General features: G+C 38.4%; 1 protein-coding gene across 19 annotated transcripts in view; it reads left to right on the top strand.

The window, feature by feature from the left end:
• Positions 1-19,119, top strand: part of SPHKAP (SPHK1 interactor, AKAP domain containing) — a 95,816-nt gene that overhangs the window by 40,258 nt on the left and 36,439 nt on the right. For 17 of the 19 annotated variants that reach the window (XM_048063170.2, XM_048063175.2, XM_067002536.1 and 14 more), the window contains 2 exons: positions 1,606-1,708; positions 8,992-9,102. In XM_048063170.2, the coding sequence (XP_047919127.2) occupies positions 1,606-1,708; positions 8,992-9,102 (214 nt within the window). The remainder of the gene's footprint in view (positions 1-1,605; positions 1,709-8,991; positions 9,103-19,119) is intronic. The other 2 variants (XM_067002544.1, XM_067002543.1) reach the window with 1 other exon arrangement.

Here is a 19,119-nt window from a genome sequence, read left to right on the forward strand (position 1 = left end):
AAATTATTTTTATCTATACAATCTCAGCAACAGAGTGGTATTTTGTAAACAACCAGAACACTTCCTTCTAAATACAAACACTACTGGTATCTTAGAGAGTACTGGGGGTATTGCACCTTTCAAGTAAAGTCAGGTAACGTACTGGTCTCCTTTATGTGTGTGTGTTCAGTCCTCCCTTCATGAATCTTCCCCTTAATTAGCAATTAATAAGTGCTTAATTAGTTTTATATTTTTCATTCACTGTTCTAATTCCAGCATATATAATTTTATGTCCTGTGTTTGTTTGTTCCAAAATTTATGGAATAGTACCTCACATATCAACAGTTACCTATCCGTGGAAGTGGGAATATCTGGTTCTAAGCAGATTATCAAGGATTATTAAGTAAAATATCTGTACATGAACCTTTGAGAGAAGGGTAGCCTTCTGATGTTTGACTCTGGATTTTGGCAAAAAGCTGAAAGTAGCTTCCTTTTAACACATTGACTTAAGCTCCAGTGAGGGTGACTTAATGAAAATTCATTTTAGTTTTCAATTGAGCAAACTAGGAGATTTCATATGGTCTGTTATCCTGTCAGAACTGATGACAGATTATTAAGCCATGGTAACCCGATTGCTTATTATGGTCTATCACCATGTGTTCCATGTCTTCTCATAGGTGACTTGCAGAGAATTAAAAGCACCCTACAGACCCAATTTAGAAAGCAGAACATGCTGCTGTTGGATACTCAGTAAATTTGTGTTGGATACTCTGGGAAATTTCTGGAGAAAGAGGCCTTTAGCTCTGTGTGGCTTTTAATAGCTGTCACATTACGTCCAGAGAGAGAAGCTTCACTAAGCTTGCGATAAATCAGTTCTGATGTAGAGGGAGATCTTACCAGGCTGGCCTGAATGATTCCAAAAGTACTGTTCGAGGGGTGATACCAGCTCTGCATGCAAATAATTTGTTGAGCTTATCTTTATGTCTGTGTCTTTCACATCTACATCATCCCAAAGTGAGTGTGGCTTTGCAGTATACAACTGGCTCACAAAACAGACTGTGCATGGCTTACCTTTGCTCTAAACCTACAGTATAGCAAGCTGTTCTGCCTGGGTTACAGAATTCAACCACTCTTGTTGTGTGTTTTTTTTTTGTTTGTTTTGTTTGTTTGTTTACATTTTAGTCACTACACCTTAACTTTTTCAGCAAATGTTTCTTTTTATAATGTCCACCTGGGTGAATTAATCCAGCAAGTATTTCATTTGCTGTTCCAAGCTGCTTGCTTATGAAAATGAGCTAGTTCCATGTATTACAGTATCATTCAGGAGAGATGGATGTGATTACAGGCAGGTATGTGTTATCCTCTAGTCTTCAAAACGCAATGGTCTGCTATTTCATATTCATGTAACATTGCTCCAGAGAGCTGTCCAAGAAAGGAAAATTAAGGTAATAAATAGGATAGTAATGCCAGCAAGGAGACTATAGACAGCTTCTTGTAATCTAGGTTTAAGTTACATCTCTTTAATCCATTGTATTTTTGGCATCATTTGAGTTATCTACGTAGCTGAGTCACTGGAAAGGTTTTTGGGGGTTTCTTTTGTGTTTTTTTTTTTCTTTTGTTCTTCAGCAACTTTGAATCTCAACTGATGCAAGAAGTCCCAGAGCACCAAGGCAACAGCACAGACAGTTCGGGAAGCAGTTTGGGAAGCTCTGTCACAGCATGTAAAAAGGTAACTTCTAAGTTTATGTTATTTTCAAAGGCATATATATCCTGGCTTATAGCTTTGCTTTTTAGCTTTTACTTTTATTGAGGAATACAAAATTTAACTGATGCCTAAAGAAGAAAAGGACTGATACAGAAAAATAAATTCTGGATGCTGTTATGGTATCTTGCAATTTTGCATGCATGGTCTATACTTGTCTTGCTGCAAAATATATACATGTGGGAGGTAAGTTTCCTGAGTACTTCTTGTTTTCCTTGATATCTGGCAATGTGAAGTAAAAGTCATAAAGAGCATGGATAATTTCAGAACTGCTCTGTAATAGGTTGCAAGTTTCTGGGTTCCACCCTGAGGGTCCAGAGCTTTGCTTCTCTCAGGTCAAAATGATGCAGGGTCTTTCATGGAAGGGAGCTTTTCTGCCTTCCCTAGTATCTTACTAGAAGAGTTTCAGCAACTGAGGAAGCAGTATAGATTTGACCATTGCTGTTTTTGTTGCCTCAAAATGGCTTTATATGTATTTATGTAATTTAGAGGATAGGGAGGAAAGAAAGCAGTGCCTTTATGTATGTCATTAGGAAGAGTCATGTATGACTGGCAGTGGTTCATGCATGTAGGTAATTTCAGTACAACTCAGAGTACACGGATGCAGACCTTGGATGCTTCCATCCACTCCTGTTCCCCAGAGTCAGGCTGTGGCTGTGCAGCCCAAGGGAAGACCACTACCAAAGACCTGTTGTGGATGGCAGGCCCTCTTTCATCTCTCACTTTGCAATAACCCTCTGAGCTCTATTATTTCCCACAAGCATACTTCTAGAGCTAATAAGGAAGCATCTGTTTTACCAAAAAATATTATAAAACTTCACAGTTCGATCCATTTCCCCATATTTCTTAATAAGTTTTTCTTTCCTTCACACAGTAATAATTATGCCTTTATTTTACTTTTTGTTTTTTTTTTTTAAAATAAATGACAATTTATATGCGTAAACAGAGATAGAAAGATAAAACATGTAGAAGATAAAGATTTATTTCCCTCATCCTTCTGAAAACTCCACTGTGTTTTGTGGACGTGAGGCTTGTGACTCTCAAACAAACTGTGGGTGTAAGGGTTGAGTATTGGCTGTCTACTAAAATTTCAATAAATGTAAAATCACTGAAATAAAAAAGAAACTCACTAGTCTAATAATCTGTACTATGGGATTGGGCATCTCCAGTTCATCACAGCCTGGCTAAAAGACGAAGTGTCACTATTTCATTTGTTCAAAGAGCTTGCTTATTTGCAAAAGAATACCCAGGTTATTTTTTTTATATGCTGCTGACTATAGCTAGAATCTGTAGAAATAGGCAGAAAATCCTTAATATGGCTGAACATCTTAGATTTTTGTCTAATCTCAGAGTTGGTCATTTTAAGTAAGGCTGAAGGACAGTGGCACAGCACAGAAAAGTACTTATAAATGTGTTTATAAATGCTCCCAGCATGGTCACCTCCAGAAGCATGACTCTTACAGACTTGCCTTTACCTCCCGATTTAGAGCTGCTTCACCTGTCTGATCCCTTACATTTGAACTTTTCACTGTAATTCGAGTCAATTTTATGATTGTAGGCACACTAAAAGAAGTGATTCACTTCTGCCAGCACTTCTGACAAACAGCAGGATTTTTTTGGCTTCTTTAGAGCATTGTCACAGAATGTGTTAGCGTTCCTTTTTTGGGGAAAAAGGATACAGAATTATCAAAGTAGGCCATTACTTTCTCTTTTATCCTAGGTTAGTTACGGTGATTTTTTTTTTTTTTTTTTTAAGTTAGATGTGTAATTGGTTCTGGAGTGAAACCCTGGGGGTTCCTGCTGCAAGGGAAGAGTTTAAACAGTTCACTTGTGGGTTCAAGCATTTAGCATGAATGGCTCCTGTTAGGAACCATATGAGATGTGGCCTTTTACCACACAGACCAATCTGAATAAATGCAGAAGATGTGCCCCTTGAAAACTCATTCTGTATGTTCCACTTTCATATCTTTTTTGATGAGTAGTAATTAACCAAAGCAATTAAGATGATCTGCCATGAAGACGCAGATGTTTCATTTGTGGAGCAGGGCCATTTTAATGTTGTCTCAGTTATAGATATTTACTGTATTTTAATGCCTTGCGATCTAAATCAGGGAGCAGGAAGCTGTTACACTAAACTGGTATGCAGTATTTTCCTCTGGGAAAGAGTGACTTTTCTAATCCCCACTCTGCTAGAGGCTGATTTAGTTCATTGATTCACAGCACACTGAGTAATGCTGACGGCTGAGTCTCCAGATGAGAGTGGAAAACTTTTTTTTAGAACCATGAATTACTGCTGATTTTACATTTTGTGCATGATGCAAATTCATCCTGAATTATTTTCTGAGTGTGATGATCCTTCTCTGAACCAGATATACAGCAGTATAGTGTGTGCAGCTGTTACACATAAATATGGTCAATGAATAAAGTTCTGCTTTCAGTTGTACCATTGCAGATCAGAAGCAACCTCACTGAATTTAGCAAAACCGCTAACAATGTATGCCAGTGGGATTGGCCCAGAACTTGTCTCAATTAGATGAGAATATAGAAAACTATAAGATGGAAGGAGGAAATTTTCTCAATTTCTACGTTAAAATTGTAGGCTATGAAAAAGAAGGAGGCTGATGGACAGCTGAAGTAGTACGAGTTGAGGTTTCTTACCTTTGGTACAGAGCAGCTCAATATATTTTTGAAAAGATCACTAAATGTAAAAATGGCAATCAGAACGTAGAGTTACATCTCTGAGGAATAATTCTGCTGGCTTTGCTTTTCATTAGTTAGCCCTGATAGTTTAGGCCAGCTCCTTCATGCTTACATACTTTTGACCATTGCAGTCATACATTACTGTAGTAGAAGGACTTCAGTATATTCCTTAAAAGCACAACTATCCTGGCATGTTTGAATACATATGCAAACTCCCACTTACATAAACACAGATAACAAGTAGAATTGTCCTACAATAGTTAGATCCTAGGAGTATTAAATTCACTCCTCCTATACACGTATGTCTTTGACCATGATAACATTGCTGTCTGCTACCACAGAAATATGCCCAAAAGTTCACATGGATTCTATATTTGATTTTTTTCATAGCAGGACTATGTAAACCAACAGTGATCAAGATTGTGGAGTGGTCCAAATTATCCGCCCTGCATACAAGTATTAGTGGGAAGGTTCTTAACAATAATGTCTGTAACAGTCATAACGCAGAAACCTACATTTCAGAAGGTAGAATTTAAACATCCAAAGTTTACTTCTCCTTCTTGCCACTGCTTATTCAAATGTCACGTTCTGTCTCCTGAACACTATTCAGATGTTAAAACCAGAGGAAGAAGGCTTCTCCCACACATTCCTGCATGCCTCTCTTTCCCACAGTGCTGTCTTTTTTGAGTAATTTCCAGAGGCTTTCCAGATAACTTCAGGCCTATTTGTATTCCTTAAATTTCTGACCTCCACCAGCTTCTGCTGCATGGACTCGAGTATATCCTATTTTGCTTTTCTCACCTATCTTCTTCAAATCTTAATTGCTGGAAAATACTTCCTCAGACCTCCAATGGTAAAAAATGGCATGCCTGTTGCACCATTCTTCACATTTCTGACTGAATTCTCAAGTGCATGTGCAGCATTCCATGTGCACACGTTGAGAGCAGAATCTGGGCCAGGGAGAACACCACCCTACTAATGCAGTTCATCTCCTCAAGGTTACTAAAAATCACATACTGTCCAAATCTTCAATGTAATAATCTCTACCCTTGACTTCAAAGTCTATAATGAAAAGCTGCATACAAAAATGAAATCCATTGTAAAGCCCTGAAACATATAAATCATCCTGGAGTGACCCCCCAGGCTTGACAACCGTGACCTGACCTGACTAAAATAATTGTTCAGGAGAGTTATTTCTTCTGCTAATATGTTACCTGTATTTGCTTCCTGATGAGAACATCCCCTGAAAGCAAGATAGAGACACCAAGGATGATTTAATATCTCATAGGAAGAAAACTAGCTGAAGTGTGGAATGCCCATCTCATTTCGTGGGTTAATCATCTACAGCGTACATCTGCTGTGATCTAGCTGTTCTGAAGAGAAGTGTTGTGTGCACACCAAGTCCTTAGGAGAAAAAGAAGAGTACCACCAAGGTTTTCTGAAGCTTGTTTCTGCATGACAATTTCTGCCTATTCTGATTTCTCTGAAACTGTCAGATTCGGGAAAGAAAGATCTGAAGCCATTAAAGCTGAAGACAATTTCACTATGATTTTTAAGGAAATGAAACAAGACCTCCTGCTACTGAAAAAGCTATTTGAACTAAAGAGGATTGTTCCCTACCTGTGGAAATCATGTCTAACAAGTAATTAGAACTTCAGTGCTTGAGCATGAGAATATCTTGAACCTGATGAAATCTGAAATCATATATATATGTGGATATGTGTGTGTGTGTCCGTGTATGTATATGTTGAATTCTTTATCTTCATAAAAGCCACAGAAGATAGGTTTTTGTTTTGTTGGTTTTTTTTTTGAAAATATGCTAGATTCTAGATTTTACCAACCAGTTTATAATGTTTCAGTATTTCACCATTTGAAAACATTTCTTAAAAATAAGAATAAAAAAGGCTAAGTTTATGACACTAACAGGAAATTGTTTCTTTGGGATATGAAATATATTATTTTTCCCATCTAGTCCCAGAGTTAGTTATGGTGGCAGGAATCCATTCACACTGGGACAGGAAGCTATAAAATCTATTGAGTGCAGAGTCATTGAGCTGGTACATGAGATTAGCTAGCAGTCCCCAAGAAGAAACTGGTGTTGATGTGAAGCATTCACAAGCCTTTGTCATTCTCAAAAGAGTCTTTGGGCACACTGTTTATTTTCTGAGTATTTTGAGAACCCCACATTTGTATTCAGAAGAAATCCCATAGCAGGGCTAGAGTACTGAGAGTCTTTGCATAAAAACTTATCTTCTTTTGGCATGATGAAGAAAGAAGCACAAAGGTGCAAAACCTTTTAGAGGGCACTGAAGGAGGGCACCGAAGCAAGCCCCAGTTTATGGGCTGTGGTGTTCCCTATTGCCTCCTCATCCATCCTCCGCTGACTTTTATTCAGGGATCAATAGAGAATATTACAGTGAGAACAGTATTAACTATCTGACTTTCTGCCAGAAAGGTAAAAATTAGAGTGGCTGTTAGTCTGTGTGTGTTAATAAGCTTACTTCTGGATCACCGATGAGTATTAGAAAATTGTGTCAGCTGGCCATATTAGCTTTCCACAGTCATTCATCTTCCCTGCGAAGTGAAGAGGCCTCACTAGTTCTCACTTCTTAAGGAATGGGACTAGGCTCAGAAGCAAGTGTTCCTGAAGCAGGACAAACGTGTCAATGCAAAATATGCAGTAAGATAACAGAGGATACTGTGGATAGATTTTTTCCAGGACAGGAGGACAAATGTGTATTTTAAAATATCATTATTAAAGTAAAAGGCTAAAAGCTAGAGTACAGCCTATTCTCGTGTAATTGCCCAAAGTGCGAATAAAATATACATCTATTTCCCAAACATGCTTCCTAATATTACTGCCTGGGGATGATAGGTCATATAAAATATTCTATAAGTATCATCACTGTTGCTACTATTCTTTTCCTGCTGTTACTTAGTTGTTTCAAAAATACTTCGGGTCCCTCTTTTTCTTGGAAGAACATTGCAGGGTGGGAAAAACATGACAAATTCTTAACCTGTAGATCATTTTCTCCAGACAGAGTTTTTATCTTTTGCTTCCCTACTTGTAGACTATCACAGTACCTGGAATACATGCCTTAAACTGAATTAAGAGCTGAGTCAGCTAGGCTGACAGGCTTTTTGTACAGCCAGAGAGCACACTTCCTCTAAGAAGGAGGTCAGCGTACCTCTTTGTTGGCTAGTAAAATTCCTCAAGTTGTGCATATGAATACCTCCTCTTCCATGCTTCCCCATTCTCAATTATTTGTCCTTTGTAGCATATTAGAGAATAAACACAGCTAGAAACAACCTTTTCGGTTTTAACACAGTCTTGACAGCACAGGAATTCAACCCCTGGTACCTCTCAGCTCCACTTTCATCCCTACTGGAATTTAGGATAAATTGATCCAGGCTTCATGCTCTCAATAAAAAGGCAAACATGAACTAGTGATTCCTAATGTCGTCAGCTGTCTCCCCAGCTTGTTATGGATGTTGCAGTGGCCCTGTAAATTTAATAAAGCACAAGCCTGCCTGTTTTCAAATATGGCTCTTTAGCCTCCCCAGATTGTGCAGAGACTGACTGCGTAGTCACTGCACTACAGTTCTGGTTGCGGCTGGGCACCACCAGCCCAGGGCCATGAGTCATTTCCAGACTTGATGGCATTTCAAAGAAATCTCATGCCGTGCTCAGAAAGACAGTCCTTTCTGAACGTAATTTTCTGCAGATATGTTGCAGGAACATATTGGAGGTCTGTTTATTAAAAGGGCAATTTGACCCCCTGAACATTGCGCATATTAGTACAGGGGTAGCAAATAAGGAATTCACTTTAATCTAAAGCATCAGACTTGCAAAACTAGCTTTGGTTCTTTATAGTCTACAGATTAGCTGTAGTCCCACTTTGTTTTTGTTAGATCAAAGCTTGAGGCATCTGTTGTAGGACTGAGCCAACACAGATTAAACTCAAAGTTTTGGTCTTAGTGTACTGACTAAGCTCAGTATTCATTACAACAGGTCTTAAGTACTTTAGCTTCTCAGAAAGCAGAAAAATATGTTTAAGAAGAAAGGATTTGTAGCTTAGGCAGTCCCTGAAATGAGGCTGCTGGCAGAATGAATAGTACAGATCTGTTTTGGAGAGAGAGATAGTAAATCATAAAAGCTGCAAGTTTATACACTCTGGTAGAATTAAATAATTAGTTTTTCTAACATCTCTCTTGCCACTTTAACATAGAACAAAACTCCTTAGCAATGTTTTCACATACATATATATATAATATATATTAGTGTATATATATATCTTAAGGCATTTCCTTCAAGGACTTTCAGTTCATAGAGAAAATTGGCTAATACTTTAGAGAATATATGTTACTTGAATCCCAGGTACACTAACTGGACAGGTCCAGACAAAACAGGGGTCCCAGTCTTACCTTCCAAAAATATTTGTAGGCAATATTTTCTTTGAGCTCAAACAATAGAGTTCAAACCCCAAAGCACAGTAGGACTAAGGTTTTTTTTTTTTTAATATTTTAACTATTTTTAACTATTTTAACAGATTCTCTGCAGTAACAGTCTGCTAGAATCAACAGACTACTGGCTGCAGAATCAGAGGACACCATGCCAAATTGGCTTTCTGGAAGACAAGTCAGAAAGCAACTGTGCCTCAGTAAGTACTCACTATGATCTCCTCTGGGGAAAAGTCCATTGAGAGCTATTTGGGTAAGGTGCGGGGGCAATCACAGTACATGTTAGATTAAAAAAAGACAGTGACTAACTGACTCCAAAATTATAGCAATCTATCTATAGTTTCTGTAGTTTCCAGCTTTCTGTTAAAAGCAAACATCCAAAGCAAAAATTTGCATACAGATTTCTATACAGAATACATTAATAAAGATTGCTTCAGAAGTTTCCCCACATTTGGCTTCAGACTTTGGTCCTCCTCTTTTAAGTATGCTTGTAGCCTGCAACTAACAACAGAGAAAAATAAACCAAAGAGAAAATTATTCTAAACTGTAACTTGTTAAGGGGCAGGTAGGAATGAGCAGATGTTTAAAAGCTGCTCAATGTTCTTGAGGGCACAGAGATACAATTAGAGAGAAAACTCCATATGAGATGAGGAGAAGCTACTAAAGAACTCAAATGGAATTTTTCTACATTTGCAATTAAATTTAAATTTCCCCAAGTATTGTGGGTTACAGTGCAATTAAATTAAGAACAGCTTTTGGTTGAGCTTGTATTTGAAAGAATAGGAACTTTTAACATTTCTTTATGTACCATCTACATAAATCTGGATGGCAGTACATCACTATAGTTGTACCTGTTTTTCATTTGAGATAGGACTTGTAAGAGCAGATCCTTACCAAGGAATCCTGTTTGCTTGCTCCTCCCTGACCCCAGGGGTAGTTACTGACTACTAGTACTACTATTAGTCAAAACTACTAGTAGTGGTTTTATCTCAGATGACAGGTTTCCAGCACTGCTCTTGCTGCACAATCCAATGACCAGATGAGGACTCTTGTGGAGTTTGCTGGGATTGCCTCAAGGACATGCATGTGTCAGCTCTGGCTGATAAAAACCAGATGCCTTCTGTCTAGGAACTGAATTTCCATCCCATGGTGGCGATGACTGGAGGCATTGTGTCTTGCCAGGGGGTGAAGCAGGAGGCTAAGAACAGGAGTGATACTATACCGTAACTGCAGCCCTCACCTCCCCCCTGACACTGGCAGAACAGGGAGCAGAGAAGTCATGTCTCCTACTGAAAAGAAAAAAAAAAATCTCAACAAACCAAGGACCAGAAACAAACAAGGAACCAGAATTACTTAGAAAATGTGCTTTTAGAGCATGTAAAAGTTGTGAACGGGGTCAAAGGTTTTAGGGCTCAATGTCATGCTGTCCATTGGACTATCAGCTCCAAAAACACAGGGTAATCAAAACGCATAACCTAATTAGTGTGTGCTAGTAAGCAACCACATAGGTATAAGGTGAGAAACAGACTTCTGCATCGCTACTTTGGATGATTCTGGGTGAAACAAGGAAGGGGATATTAAAGAGGAATGGTTAGTTGGATGCAATGGTACTAATTTCCAAGACTCCCAAAACTAGATAGAGCTCAGTTTCTTCTTCGTTATCATTCTTCCTAGCAGAGAATTTGCAGTATTAGAAAGTACACAACATTGTTCAACTACAGCTGAAATGAGCAGTATCTTGATTGAGCAGTATCCTTGAATATATTCTTAACCAGAACAGGGTAATCAGGCAGGTAATCAGTGGTATCCTTGTTGCTTGATACAGATAAGGATTGCTTTTAACGCAAAAGACATTTACCACAGTCACTTGGTTTTACTATTCAGTATTTCATACCCTTAAAAAAAAAAAAAAAAAAGGCTTATTTTAGGCTTATTTTCTCAGAGGAAATGAATACACCTAATAATATAAAAATGAAATGTGCCTTGCTTTTTTGGTATGTTAATCTTTGACTTCATTCTTCATGTTTCTTTTAATATTATAAGAAGTTACAGCTATTTCTAACAGGATGGAGCTACTGAGAAATATAGATTGTTAAAGCAAGACTATTCTCAGATGTAGTTGAAAAATAACCAGTACAGCTTCTCGATATACATGACCCACCACAATACTGCCACTAAATCACTTTTCCTCTCGAAAGCACAAATCAGGTTTTATCTAGCCTTGGTCAGTCCCCCTGTAGGGAAAATAAGCATTACTCTTACCATTTTACAGATGTGATAGAAGAGGCAGAAGTACTGAAATGACTTTCATTATAATACCAAAAGGAGTTTCATAGATAAGGTGTTTCAGTAAGTCTCAGACCCAAATCTCAGGTGTGCTAAAGGTCCACAACTTTCCCTGACAAAGTCATGCAAGGTGATAACTTTCTTTTAATCCCCTTTGTCAAAGAAAAGATGAACAAGACAAAACTCCTTCCTAAGAAAACACCTTTTGTTATGACAGTATGATGGTATAGTTCTGCGTGCAGGCAGAGAGGTGGACAGAGATGTACTATGAGGCTTCGGCCCCACAGTTCTTAATTCCACCCTAAACTACAAGCTCTTGGCAGACCCCTTTCTTACATACGAGGATAACTAGAATCTGATTTGAGACAAGGTCTGCCAAGTCATCTTCCCCCATTGCCTGCTCACTTGCATAGCGTGCTCAGAAGACAGCCAAATTTTCCTATGCAGCTTTCTGCACACAATGCCAGCTCTATGCACACACATACACACAAACATTCTGTAATTTTCAAAGAGAAAGTTTAGTACCTAGTTGATTTTGGAATTTACAATTATAACTATCAAAGAGATTGTGCTGAAATAGAGAGATTATATTGAAATACATGATTTTGTATTCACAGGATAGAAATAGAATTTACAATAATATATTAAATGAAATTAAAATATATAGAGAGAGCATTCATTTAGAAACTAAGTTGTTAAATGTTCTTTTGGAACATCACTGTTCATATCAAGATGGAAGGTGTTTAGTGGCCTGGAAACTGAGTTCTTGATCTGTCCCTGAAAAGTTATGCTTTTGAGTTAAATAGTTTCTCAAACTGCTGTTAGCAGAACTGAAGCTTTGTTCATGTTCCTGATTGATTTAATCTGAGTGGTAGTGCAGGACAGAATTTTAATTTGGGTGCCTAAAATATTACAGAACTAATGCAAGTACAAGCAGTAGACTAGGAAACTTTGATGTTAATCATCAAACCTGACATGGAGACCAGAGTGTAAACACACTACTTTTTACTGTCATCCCCCCCACCCCCCACCCCGAATTGCTCTCCCCACCTTAGGTATAATCGTCTGTGCACAGAACATGAGCAAACTCAGGAACAGGGAGCACTTAACCACTGTTCAAGCATTAAGCAGTAGTTCAGCATCACATGCAGAACCTGCAAAGCATTTCATTCTGAGTTCTTTCCAGTGTCTGACACTAAACAAGTGGTGACAGGAGCAATGAGGAGGAACATGACTATAGAGTAGTTTCCCCAGCTACTCAGTTAGACAGCAAACCAGACTGCCCTTAGTAGAAAATACACTTTAATTTCTCTTTTATGGAGAAGATTTTATAAGCTGCTGTTGCCATTAGTGCCAGAGATGTTTTAATCAAACTTGCCATTAGGTTTGCAGAAGGAAAAAATAAATCAAAAATGTACTAGATCATTAATGGTTGCTTTTCTCAAAGATAGCTGGTAATACATTTAGCTATAATGTTCAGTTTTCACTTGGAAGAGTTCATGTTTAGTTGTAATAGGTCTAATCTTACTGTAACTATAAATGCAACAAGACCATATGAACATAGATTTCAGAAACGTTGTATTCATTATCTCCCATTACAGATTAGCACATTTAGTACAAGTAAAAATAGAGTGATGGCTGTCCTACATATGCTCACCAAGTATACTAAAATCAGTTTATTAAAACACTAAACATTTAACTCAGTTATAACAGATTTCTTTTCCAAACAGAATTTTTTATCAGAATGGGCATTTTGGTACATGTAATAGTCCATTAAACTCCAAACTCATTAATGAAAAGATAGACATTTTGATATAAAAAATAATAAATTGTGTTAGAGGAATGGTACTGCATATTTGCCTAAGTTGGACATATTTTCCTGGGCTCTGAAAATAGGACAGAGTTCATGTAATATATTTTTTTTCATTACTTCAAGTTCTGGTAACCCATCATAATAGAAGAAATACTAGTGTGTCCATATTTAATCCAAGGGCTGTGTTCATCTGCAAGGATGAACAATAGAAACCATAGGGAGAAATAATAACTAGATGTGATACCTGTTCTCTTTTTATGCCAACTATGTGGTACGTTGGTCAGCTGTCTATCAAAAGTGTTATATGTATTATGAGTATGATGTAAACAGAGTTTGAAAGATTGTCTTGTCCTGTCTTTTTCTACTTTCTGTAGAAGACTAAGAACTATTTTTTTGTCCAACTCTCTGTGTTTACACTTAGGAAATTAGATGAGGTACCCTGGAATTTAGCCCAGGTGGACAGGGCTAAATATTAGTTATTAGGGCTTTCTATGAAGACTTCCCACAGAGGCTACCAGGAAGGGGCTGCTGAAAGAGATTTCTGTGAACTTGAAGTGAAGTTTCGATGGGAGGGAGTGAAGGTCCTAGGCTGTAGTGCTGTTTTCTTCCATTTCTCTGTTGAAATGAAGATTCTTAACAGATCTCTTTAAAATGTCCCTGCGCTGAAGTGTGCTACCCTCCCTATTTCAGATGACCCCTTTCAGATTTTGCCATGCTGTCTGCTTGAAAATGTTAAACTCCTGCAAAGAACTTCTTCTACACTGGTCTTAGGAGTGTATGTGGTAGAATGCTCTAGCATCTGATTTTTTTCCTCCTAAAAGAATGAGTAATTGCTAAACATTAAATTAAACGACGATTAACAATAATACTGTTTTGCAACAGTTTACTGCTGCAAAATTAAATACATAGTTTTGTGATAATATTATAATTAGAGAGTATAAATTATAAGTGTAGTTTAATTACACAAGTCTTTGTTTGTTTACACTGAATGAGAACATCGTCAAAATCCACCTAATAGAATAAAATATTCATAAGACACGATCATTCATAAGTTGCACAGAGTGACTTATAGACGTGATTAAAGTATCTGTAATGTGACATTCTTATTACCCCACAGAGAGACGCCATCAAATATATGTAGCTTCACATTATATATATCTATGTCCACTACATTGTCACCAACTATTTTTCATTGGACCTACATCAAATGTTTGCTGCTTTGTATGTGGCTTTAAGCAAACCTTATTTAAAAAGAAAAACCTGGTAGGTACTTTGTCCCTACTTTCCCTCCACAGAGCTAGAGTATTTAATTACAAGTGCTGACCGTGTATGGTTGGTCTATGTTAGTATGGGTTAAGAAACTGAAATTCTTCCTTAGGTGATTTATAGTTTTGTCTTTTAGCCAGAAACTCACCTAAAGTATAAAGTCTTAATAATGCACACAGAAAAGTCATTTATGATTCCATGGATCTTAAGATCTGACATTTTTCTTTTCACTGCCTGCGTAGTAAGCATCAGTATGATTAAGGTGGTATTGCCACGGTACTGAAGATGAATCTTAATTGTCTTTTAGGAATTCTTAACGAAAAGATTTATTTAGAAAATAAGCACAGCAAAACAACAAAACAAAATGATAGTATTACAGTCCTGCAAGACATTTGCCATTCATTTAACTCGAGATGCATAACTCACAGCAGTGAGTTTTCCAGAAGTCCCCTGGACTTTTATGCTCCAGTCTGGTAATAAATAGAAAAGCCATTAGAAGTGATATTTGCACTGAAAAAAAGATATTCTTCCAAAATGGCCCTAGGCTCCAGTAGTATCCCCACAAAATGCAGCATCATGCCGTCTCTTCACGCGATCATCTTGTCCCCTCATGGAGGCTAAGAAGCAGGCCTTCCCGCTCCATGCCAGCCTGCAAAGAATTGCACTTGAGAACCAAGAAAATACACCCTTCTCTTCCCAAACAGTGCACTTCCTTGGCAGGGGTAATGGGATTTCCAGAATTTGGCAGAAATGCTTTCTTTGATGTAAATACTGCAATTTTTAATGCAAAGTGTCCTGGAGTAATAAAAACACAAACTTAACACTATTAAGTAGCAGTGATGGATATGGATGACTGAAAATCCCTGCTCTTCACTTGGAACAAAAGAAACCAATAAAAAGCAGTGCTCATTTCTTACCTTGGCATAACAAGATACCAGTTTCTAAAGTATCAGGATTTGTCAAGATCACTAAAGGTCATTTTTAAATCTTTTTATGGCTCCTTATAGCTGAAAAAAGTCTGGCTTTGCAGGCAGATGGGTGACAGAACAGTTTCAATAAAGAGTTTAAAGATTTGAAACATTCTTGAAATAGTCCAGCAACTTCCCCTCTTGCAAGCACTCCTACTCTGTAACAATACTTCCAAATGCTCACACCAGAGTACTCCATAGAAGTACACGTACAATATAGGGTATATGCATAGACACAGAGTTGTATACTGGTTAGGTCCAGCCCAAGGGAGCAGCAGGAGCTCATGGACAGAGTGGAGGGAGAGGCAAAGGACGTATTCAGCCCAAATTTAGGCCAAATTCAGTGCTGCTACAGTGCCCTCTTAATTAGTTTTTTGTTGCTTCTGCCTGACCCCCTGTCATGTGCAGTGGTCCTACGAGCGGCCTGATGAATGCTGGGAGCACAGTGGAGAGGGGAAGATGACATGACTAGGGAAGCAGGGATGGTGGGGCTGTAACCAGCAACTGGATGGGATTATGCTGCATGGAAGAACCCTAATCCATCATCAGCACAGGGGGAGGAAGAATTGCAGCATGGAGTTGTTAGCTGGTCAGTCAAGTGCAGAATATACTCGGTCTAGAATACAGCCGTTAGCATATCAAGGAAAGGGAGCAATGGTTATTTTAGTCAAAGGTGCCAAGACTTGTCTTGGTGATAAAGGAAGCAGACTATTAAGAAAACAAACAGGTGACGTATTATAGATCATGTTTTCTGTGATCTCTGTTTACTGAGACAGTGAAGAATGTCATTTTGCCATCATAACATTTGGACTTTCAGAACTGATCGCTCGCCTTGATACTGCATAGCTTGGCTACCCTAAGCAGATGCTTAGGTATTGTCAATTTTGTGGCAGTTTAGCCATCAAGTTTTTAAATAGATTCAGGGGGAGGTTAAGGCCATTACACACTAATTTGAGCCGGTTGAATAGGAGCTTCTGTGGTCTCATCTCCGCCATCCCCTTTCATTGACTTTTTTACTGCCCTTGCATATGAACGTGCACTAAGTCAAGCCACAGAGAAAAGCAATTGTGAAATGAAGAAATTAGTTTTTCCGGCCAATTCTTCCTTGAATCATCTCACAGTATTGTCAGACAAATGCCAGTACTTACTCAAGTGATAGAACAGAAACATCCAGGAAACAGCTCTCATAAATTAATTCAAACTGAATGATAACATATGCAGAAAGGGAGAATCCTTGGCAAGGTGTACTTTGAGGAAAAGAGCATGTGTGCTTTTTAGTCAAATAAAAGTATATTATGAGTGATTTTCATCTGTTTCTTCACCAGTCTTTTTAAAGATTTGACATTATGTGACTTTAGAAGTTTAGGTACAAATATACCTACTTATGTTTTACATCAACATCTTTCATATGAGAATAACTTCCAAGTAACTTCTTAGTGCAGTTACCAGGTGGTCAGGGTGTGAAAATCTGTGCATTAGGGCATTTTGTTATCAAGGCCCATATGTTCTCCAGAGATTCCAGAGGAGGGGAGCATGCCCTTACTGAAGGGTGGAAATAAGACTTACAAAGGTTCAGAAAAGAGGATGTTTCTTCACAGGTTAGATAGCATTCAGCAAGGCTTTTACACAGCCAAGTATGGAAGTGCACTCTTGAATTCCAAAGAAGGTTTTCTGTTTGTTTTAAATCAAAAACACATGTATGATTTTAGGCATCATTTAGAAAAATCCTTAAGTACAATTTCCTGAATAGTGACCATACGTGGCTGAAACAACTTCATATTTTATCGTGTTTGAGTGAAGGTGAACATTTCATAGTAAACATAGTGAAGGCCTTTTTCTCCACAGAAAATAGATAAACCTACACATGAAGATGCTTATCCTCCCTACATACACACCCTCATCAATGTTACATGGACAGAGACTTACAAGAGTGTTTATTTTGCCTTTCAGTCAGGAGTTACTCAGGCTTCTTCCAGAACAGCATTGTCTCTTTCAGAAATCAAAATCGAGCCATTGCCTTCCAGATCTAAGCCATAATTACTAGAGGTATTTTTAGTTTTAAGTCCCATCTTCCTATTCAGCCTGACTATACCTTAATTATATCCTGACAAGGAGCAGGAATCAGCAGCTGCAGGCTAGATTGTGGCATTGAGTCTTAGCCCTTTCTCAGGCTTGTGTGGGTGTTGTGCTGTGGTAAGGATTAGCACCTTCCAGAGAACCACTCTCTAGCTCACACAGAGGAACAAGAAACACTCCTCGTGTTGTTCTCTGCCTTATGGAGCCCAGCGCAGGCAGACTGATCACCAATTCAGAAAACCACTGACCTTTGTGTAGAAAGGATTACTTGTATAGTCTGCAAAATATATTTCTCTTTTTTTTTCTCTTGTACATATTTGTCTGAGAAAAAAGCTATATATATGAGCTAATGTTCAGGCAGAAATTAAATATGCCTATTAAAAGTTGCATTTCCACATTTTCAGTGTCACACACACATTTTATACAGCAAAGAAGTTTCCTTACGTGTTGGAGGGGGGAGGATTGACAACAGCCTTTTCTCTCTTTCCTCTGTAACTTTAGACTTGAATGCTCATAAATCTTCTGCCTGATCTGCCATCTTCTCTCCTGTCCCTCTGTGATACTCTCATACAGCAGTGGTTTCCTACCTGTATTTAAGAGCATTGGATTCTTAGCCTCACTCTGACAAAGCTGTAAGTAGGGTAGTAGGGTTGCCCAAAACTGGGAGGATCAAGTGCAGTAGTGTAGCGTACTAGCACTGTATCCCCATCAGCATGTCAAAAATTGTCCTATTCTCAGTGCCTCCATGGTCTGATGTCTCAAGAAATGGGATTCTTGTGCTGTCTCCAGAGTGGACATCTATAACTGCCTGCTGCTATCATAACCACAGGCTCCCTCTAACATAAACTGCAGCATGAGGCATGCAGAAATCTGTTAAACGTTGAGTGTACAGGGCACTAGAGGAAACAGATGGGGCATGTGGCATAAATATTTATTGGCATATTTTCTTTAAGTCATAAGTGACAATTAATTACATCAAACCCAAAGGAATAACTCTTAATGGGAAGAAAATATTCACAGCTGGTTTTGAGGCAATAAATTACGAGGAGATGGCTGTGGATGATTCATTACTGCAGTCCAGCCGTTAAAATAGGGATAGTCTCTAAAATATCAAGACTCATAAATCCACCAAGTCGCTTGAGATATGCACCTTGTAAAGAGCAATTGGGACTAAATTTCAGGTCCCGTCAGGTCACATCAGGACCTAATTCATGTGAACTTGAGTGACTCACAAAAGACAGTATATACTGGGTTGTCTCCTTTTGGAAAGAATATATTAGGGCTTGCAGGAAGAGAAGTTGGAAACCCTATCTGCACATCAGATAGCAGTTGTGCAGCTCATGGGGCAGATTTTTACATAAGTGAGCCTCTTGAACCCTATGTACAAGGTAGTGAAGGATGTAGGGGATTAAAGCAAATCAAGAGAAGATGTGCTCAGGCACTTTCATTTCCACAGTGCTGTTTCCCAAGCCCATTTTCCTCCTCCCCTTACAGCAAAGGCAGAGAGAGATTTTTAAAAGGCTTACCTTACCTTTTTGCCATGTTCTCAAAGACTTCTGCTACTTTGTTCCTGCCTTTGAGCTGTTGGTTGATGCTAGGCACAATACAGTAGGCATGGAATAGCCCCACTTAACTGACACTAAACTGCTTTAGTGGTTTAGCCTTTCAAGTCAACACAGTCTTTCTGAACCCAAATCCGTATCTGCACATGCTGCCTGTTTCAGGTATAAGGGTTCTGACCCACTAAACTCCACAGAAGTGTCCATGGAGGGATGCCATCACTAGGAACACTTACAGGTTTTGCATTT

Source organism: Anser cygnoides, chromosome 9 (assembly GCF_040182565.1).
Source record: "Anser cygnoides isolate HZ-2024a breed goose chromosome 9, Taihu_goose_T2T_genome, whole genome shotgun sequence".
Taxonomy (NCBI): domain Eukaryota; kingdom Metazoa; phylum Chordata; class Aves; order Anseriformes; family Anatidae; genus Anser; species Anser cygnoides.